The sequence below is a fragment of the Globicephala melas genome, chromosome 2 (genome assembly GCF_963455315.2).
Source record: "Globicephala melas chromosome 2, mGloMel1.2, whole genome shotgun sequence".
Lineage (NCBI taxonomy): Eukaryota > Metazoa > Chordata > Mammalia > Artiodactyla > Delphinidae > Globicephala > Globicephala melas.
This window is the reverse complement of record NC_083315.2, coordinates 145768253-145775505: the sequence shown is the minus strand read 5'-3', so window position 1 is coordinate 145775505 and position 7253 is coordinate 145768253. Positions and strand designations below refer to the sequence as shown.

The following is a 7253-nucleotide window of genomic DNA, read 5'->3' as shown; positions in this document are numbered from 1 at the left end:
CTGCACTCAACACCACAAAGGGGGTGGGCCACGCTCTGGCCTGACCCCTGGGCACATTCCTACCCTCACCCCATACAAGGAACCAACTCGTGCCTCCCCCTCCCCCCACCAGGGAGTGAGCAAGGGAACCTGTTACTTATTTTCGAGCCTTGCCTGAATTTATCTGGCCTCTGATCGATTTCTGTTGATTGGGGAAGGCCAAGAACACTGGTCAGTATCATCCCTAGTCACCATAAAAACCCCAAGTCAGTCTTCTTTTCCTGCTCTCTCAAGCCATTTTGGGGCCTGCTTGGGAGCCGCCCTGCTCTCCCCAGAAAGCCTCATTTTATGAGTAATCAATCTTCTCATACTTTCTTGGGGTGTGTGAGCGTGTGTGTGTGTGTGTGTGTGTGTGTACGTCCAAACCAGACTTTGAATAGGTGTCCATCCTACCCCTACAGTGTCTGTGCAGCAATTTTATTAAATATTTAATGCATACGAGAGAATATTTATATGTTTAAAGTATCAAAGCAGCAATTTTAAAAAGTTCTAGACCTGTCATTTAACCTCAAAAATAGAACATTACCCATATATTTGAAATGCTTTTATTTGATTTCATGCCTCACGCTCTATAAACCAATCCCCACCCCAACTCACCAGGGTATTAATTACCCCGGGTATTTGATTGTTTACCACTCCCCTTATTTTATTTTTACATTTTATCCACAGATATAAGTATTCCTAAATTACATATTTTTGTTTTACATGTTTATCTACTCAATATAGACAAAGTCATACTGTATATACAATTTGGGTATTTTTTTCCTCAATATTATATTTGAAAGTTTTATTTATATTGATTCAAGTAGCGGCATGCATTAATTTTCTCTACTATACTGCATGTCCATTGTATGACTATATTACAAGTGATTTATGGATTCTTCTTTCAGTGGACATTCGGATTTTTCCCCTATTTTTTGAACTTATGTGTAATATTGCTGTGAACATTCTTGTACATAAGCTCTGGTAAAAATGTGCAAGAGTTTCTGCAGCATGTATGCCCAGGAGTGGAATGTCTGGGTCATACAATATCCAGTTTTAACTCTGTTTGAGGATGACAAATTGATTTCCAAAGCGGCTGTAAAAATTTACATTCAAATTTTCGTTCAATCTCCAAATATAACTATTTGGATAAACAATTTTCCCAGCAGCATTTATTGGAAGGTTCTTAACCCACTGATCCATATTGTCACCTCTGTCATAAATCAAGTTTGCATATATAAGTTGTCTGTTTCTGAGATCTCTATTCGGATCTATTTATTAGTCTCTTTTTGTCTGTTTCTGTATAATTTGGGCTTATGAATATAGCTTAGTCGTAAGCCTTGATATCTAATAGAACAAGACTCCCACTTTATTCTTTTTATTCAGGAGTTTCCTAACTATTCTTGCTCCTTTGTTCTTACATAGAAATTTCAGAAACAGCTTATTGAGCCACCAACCAGAACACAACAAACAAAACTTATTAGGCTTTTGAGGATTGAATTCAATCTATGAATCAATTTGTGGAGAACCGACGTGTTTGCAGTATTGAGTCTACCTATATATGCACATAGCATAACTCCTCATTTACAGAAGTCTTCTTCAGCATCCTTTAAGAAACTATTACAGTTTTTCCCAGGAAGGGCTTGCCAGGAGGTACTTGGCCCAAGATTTCTCGTGTAGTTCTGTAATTTCTCCCCTAATAAAAAACTTGATTATCTCCTTTCTGCTTTTGTAAAATTTATTCTGTATTTTTCCCCTAATATCTAAAGTTGGAACGCTTAGTTCATTAATTTTGAGCCTCTTTTGTGCTTAGTTAGGAATATACAATTATCTGTTTCCCTCAAAGTAAGACTTTAGCAGTATCTCACAAGTATTGAATATGAAATTCTTTATCATTCAGTTCTAAGAAATTTTAGAAATTTTCTGATTTCTATTATGACTTTTTTGGCCTGCAAATACATTTTTAAATTTCTAAACACATGGAAGTATTTCTATTTGTCTTTTTGTTATTGATTTTTAACTTAATTTTATGGTTGTTAAGTAAGTATTCTGTATACCAGTTTTTTGAAATTTCAGGGGACCTGTTTTATGCAGTATCATAAAGATTTTGAGCTTGAAAAGAACGTATATTCTGTAGCTGTTGACTGCAGTGTCCTGTATATGTCCTTTTCACTGAGCTTGTTAATTGTGTCGCTCAGAGTTTTTATATCCCCCCTTTTTTGGTCTGTTTAATTTACTCTGAAAAATTAGTTAAAATCCTCCTTTTTGCTGGTGAATTTGTCCGTAGATTTTGAGGCTATGTTATCAAGTGCATAAAGTTTAGAATTATTATGTTTTCCTGATGAATCGAAGCTTTTATCATTATGCATTGATGATCTTTATTTCTAGAAATGCTTTTTGCTTTGAAGTCTATTTTGTATAATATCAGTATGGCTCCATCAGATTTCTTTCTTTCTTTTTTATACCAGATTTATTTGTGTAGTATTTTCCCTATACTTTGACTTTCTCTGCCCCTATGTTTTAGATGAGGCACTTATGAAGAGCATAGAGTTGGATTGTTTTTGTTGTAGTCTGACAATATTTGACTACTAATTGCGTAGTTTAGACAATTTCCATTCATTGGAATCAGTTTTTTTTTAATTTATTTATTTTTGGCTGCATTGGGTCTTCGTTGCTGCATGCGGGCTTCTCATTGTGCTGGCTTCTCTTGCTGCAGAGCACAGGGTCTAGGCACGCGGGCTTCAGTAGCTGTGGCACATGGGCTCAGTAGTTGTGGCTCGCGGGCTCTAGAGCGCAGGCTCAGTAGTTGTGGCACACGGGCTTAGTTGCTCCGTGGCATGTGGGATCTTCCCGGACCAGGGATTGAACTTGTGTCCCCTCCATTGGCAGGCAGATTCTTAACCACTGTGCCACCAGGGAAGCCCTGAATCAGTTTTATATTTGGTATGGTAGATTATTTTATTATCAAAATATTCACCGACCCTTCCTAACAGCTCCTCCTTACAAGGCCCCTCTCTTCCAGGCCTATCCCTGTTAAAGTATTATACTTCTGAGGCTATTAACATCTAAGCCCATTAACGGGCTTGACCATGTGATTTTATGTATTTATTTTAATTTAATTTTTTTTTATACAGCAGGTTCTTATTAGTTATCCATTTTATACATATTAGCGTATATATGTCGATCCCAATCTCCCAATTCATCCCATCACAAACCGTCCCCCCCGTTTCCCCCCTTGGTGTTGATATGTCTGTTCTCTGCATCTGTGTCTCTATTTCTGCCTTGCAAACCAGTTCATCTGTACCATTTTTCTAGATTCCACATATATGCATTAATATATGATATTTGTCTTTGTCTTTCTGACTTACTTCACTCTGTATGACAGTCTCTAGGTCCATCCACATTGCTACAAATGACCCAATTTCATTCCTTTTTATGGCTCAGTAATATTCCATTGTATATATGTACCACAACTTCTTTATCCTTTCTTCTGTGGATGGGCATTTAGGTTGCTTCCATGACCTTGCTATTGTAAATAGTGCTTCAATGAATATTGGGGTGCACGTGTCTTTCTGAATTACAGTTTTCTCTGGGGATATGCCCAGTAGTGGGATTGCTGAGTCATATGGTAATTCTATTTTTAGTTTTTTAGGGAACCTCCATACTGTTCTCCATAGTGGCTGTATCAATTTACATTGCCACCAACAGTGCAAGCGGGTTCCCTTTTCTCCACACCCTCTCCAGCATTTGTTGTTTGTAGATTTTCTGATGATGCCCATTCTAACTGGTGTGAGGTGATACCTCATTGTAGTTTTTTTTTTTTTTCAGAAATTCAAAAATGGCCTTTTACTATCCACAATTAAAAATTAATCTTGTAATAATTTATACTGGAAAAGAATCTGAAAAAGGATACATATATACATATAACTGAATCACCTTGCTATACACCTGAAACTAACACAACATTGTAAATCAACCACACCTCAATGAAAAAACAGTAAGTTTCAAGAGAAAATATTTTAGCATTTAATGTCTTAGTATTAATCAACATCTACTGATTCAAAAGTTAAAAAGTATGTCCCATTAAATGTATGCACTTGAATTATTAAAAAAAAACCCTTGGAATTACAATAAAATACTCAATATTTTGCCCATTATGTAATTAGGTAAATAGAATTATGACAAGGTCAATAATTAGTGATTAGTAATATGCCAAAATAATTTCATACATTTATAAATATATCAAAGTCTCTTCTAGTTTAATTGTCCTCAGAAACCTAAGAATACCACTCAATCATCATTTTACTTGTCATTTTCATCAGACACCATTCTTTTTGATTTTGTATTCTACTGAATACATCTTTCCCCGATTACTTTTGTTTTACTGAAAAGAAAAATAAAATCGTTTTCTTGGAAACAAAATGAAGTCTAAATTAATTCAATAGCTGCTGAAATTTCACCTGAAATTTTAAACAGCTAGAAATCCACATTATCTTTAATATATAGCTAGTACACAATAAAAATTAAAGGGGCTATTTTGGGAAAGTTGATGCAAGGAGAAAAATTGATTAAAGTATATTCACTGAAAGTCCTGTCATCAACATTTTTATTTAGTTTAGTAAATGCTAGAATATAAATACATAACAATATGTTCTGTCTTATCATGGGTAGTCTTTTTTTTTTTTTTTTTGCGGTACACGGGCCTCTCACTGTTGTGGCCTCTCCTGTTGCGGAGCACAGGCTCCGGACGCGCAGGCTCAGTGGCCACGTCTCACAGGCCTAGCTGCTCCGTGGCACGTGGGATCCTCCCGGACCGGGGCACGAACCCGTGTCCCCTGCATCGGCAGGTGGACTCTCAACCACTGCGTCACCAGGGAAGCCCTCATGGGTAGTCTTTTATATAACTAAATTTCATGGCCAACATTTTACATAACAAAACAACACAGAAGAAAAATCTGTAAATTATCAGAAATGGGGCAAGGACATCAGAAAATAATGCATTTTATATAAATTATAGAGGACAGTTACAATGAAAACCCATTATTTTCCTCTCTAACTGAATTTTACAAGATAAAGTCAACACATATTATTCTGCGCACTGCTAAGAGTGCATAAACAGTGTGGATTTTTCAGAAGACAGTGGTCAAAGACAAATGTTACCTTGATGACATATATTGTTCTTAGTTCTTAACTGGAGTTGAGCTTCCTTTCATAGTCTTCTTTAGGTGATAGTAGTTTGGCAAGATTTTCAACAGGAAATCCAGTTGTAGTGTCTGGGGCTGTGGGCGCTCAGTCTGTACCCGATGAAGACAGCCTGCACCATAAATCACTGTGTTCTCAGGGATGACTTCAAATGTGTTCAGGTTGCAACAGGCCCCAATGATGCAACCACTTGTCAATATTACGTTTCTGCCTACATACGCAATTGATTCAATAATATTATTATCTCCTATTTTCATGGCTTGGGAATAACAGCCAACTTCAAACACATTATTTGTGCCAATGATCATAGGTTTGGGCTCTGAATCTGCTGCATCAGAGTGAGCATTTATGATGAGCGCCTGTTCTTCCATTACGTTACCTTTGCCAATCACTATGGGCCCGGCTTCTGCAATGATTTGTGCTTTAGGGTGGATCACTGTCCTGGGTCCTATAGTTACATCACCCCTGATTTCACTCTCTACACACACTGCTGCTCTCTACACACACAACCCTGATTTCACTCTCTACACACACAACTGCTCCAGGTGCAATCTTCACACTTTTTTGAGTCTTTTCCGACATGGTTCGGGCCCTGTCTCCTCATTGTAGTTTTGATTTCATTTTTGTAATAATTAGTGATGTTGAGCAGCTTTTCATGTGCCTCTTGGGCATCTGTATGTCTTCATTGGAAAAATGTCTCTTTAGGTCTTCTGCTCATTTTTGGATTGGGTTGTTTGTTTTTTTTAATATTGAGCTGCATGAGCTGTTTATGTATTTTGGAGATTAATCCTTTGTCCGTTGATTCGTTTGCAGATATTTTCTCCCATTCTGAGGGTTGTCTTTTCATGTTGTTTATAGTTTCCTTGGCTGTGCAAAAGCTTTTAGGTCCCATTTGTTTATTTTTGTTTTAATTTCAGTTACTCTAGGAGGTGGGTCAAAAAAGATCTTGCTGTGCTTTACGCCAGGGTGTTCTTTCTGTTTCCCTCTAAGAGTTTTATAGTGTCTGGCTTTACAGTCTTTAATCCATTTTGAGTTTATTTTTGTGCATGGTGTTAGGGAGTGTTCTAATTTCATTCATTTACATGTAGCTGTCCAGTTTTCCCAGCACCACTTATTGAAGAGACTGTCTTTTCTCCATTGTATATCTTTGCCTCCTTTGTCATAGATTAGTTGACCATAGGTGTGTGGGTTTATCTCTGGGCTTTCTATCCTGTTCTGTCGATCTATATTTCTGTTTTTGCTCCAGCACCATATCGTCTTGATTACTGTAGCTTTGTAATAAAGTCTGAAGACAGGGAGTCTGATTTCTCCAGCTCCATTTTTTTCCCTCAAGACTGCTTTGGCTATTCGGGGTCTTTTGTGTCTCCATACAAATTTTAAGATGTTTTGTTCTACTTCTGTAAAAAATGTAGTTGGTAATTTGACAGGGATTGCACTGAATCTGTAGATTGCTTTGGGTAGTGTAGTCACTTTCACAATATTGATTCTTCCAATCCAAGAACATGTTATATCTCTCCATCTGTTCGTGTCATCTTTGATTTCTTTCATCAGTGTCTTATACTTTTCTGAGTACAGGTCTTTTACCTCCTTATGTAGGTTTATTCCTAGGTATTTTATTCTTTTTGTTGCAATGGTGAATGGGATTGTTTCCTTAATTTCTCTTTCTGATCTTTCATTGTTAGTATAGGAATGCAAGAGATTTCTGTGCATTAATTTTGTGTCCTGAAACTTTACCACATTCATTCATTAACTCTACTAGTTTTCTGGTGGCATCTTTAGGATTATCTATGTATAGTATCATGTCATCTGCAAACAGTGACAGTTTTACTTCTTCTTTTCCAATTTGTATTCCTTTTATTTCTTTTTCTTCTCTGATTGCCATGGCTAGGACTTCCAAAACTATGTGGAATAATAGTGGCGAGAGTGGACATCCTTGTCTTTTTCCTGATCTTAGAGGAAATGCTTTCAGTTTTTCATCATTGAGAGTGATGTTTGCTGTGGGTTTGTCATATATGGCCTTTATTATGTTG

General features: G+C 36.9%; 1 protein-coding gene across 1 annotated transcript; it reads right to left on the bottom strand.

Annotated features, from left to right (window-relative positions):
* Nucleotides 1–5201: 5201 nt before the first annotated feature.
* Nucleotides 5202–5805, bottom strand: LOC115852050 (dynactin subunit 6-like). The gene is made up of 2 exons (XM_060293642.1): nucleotides 5754–5805; nucleotides 5202–5710 (listed from the first exon to the last, which is right to left on the bottom strand). The coding sequence occupies exons 1-2, from the start codon at nucleotides 5803–5805 to the stop codon at nucleotides 5202–5204; spliced, it is 561 nt and encodes a 186-aa protein (XP_060149625.1).
* Between the last annotated feature and the right edge of the window lie 1448 nt (nucleotides 5806–7253).

Coding starts and splice junctions, on each gene's coding strand:
- LOC115852050 (XM_060293642.1), bottom strand. CDS start 5,805: ATGTCGGAAAAGACTCAAAAAAGTGTGAAGATTGCACCTGGAGCAGTT. Junction 5,711..5,753: donor TGCACCTGGAGCAGTTGTGT/GTGTAGAGAGTG, acceptor AGAGAGCAGCAG/TGTGTGTAGAGAGTGAAATC.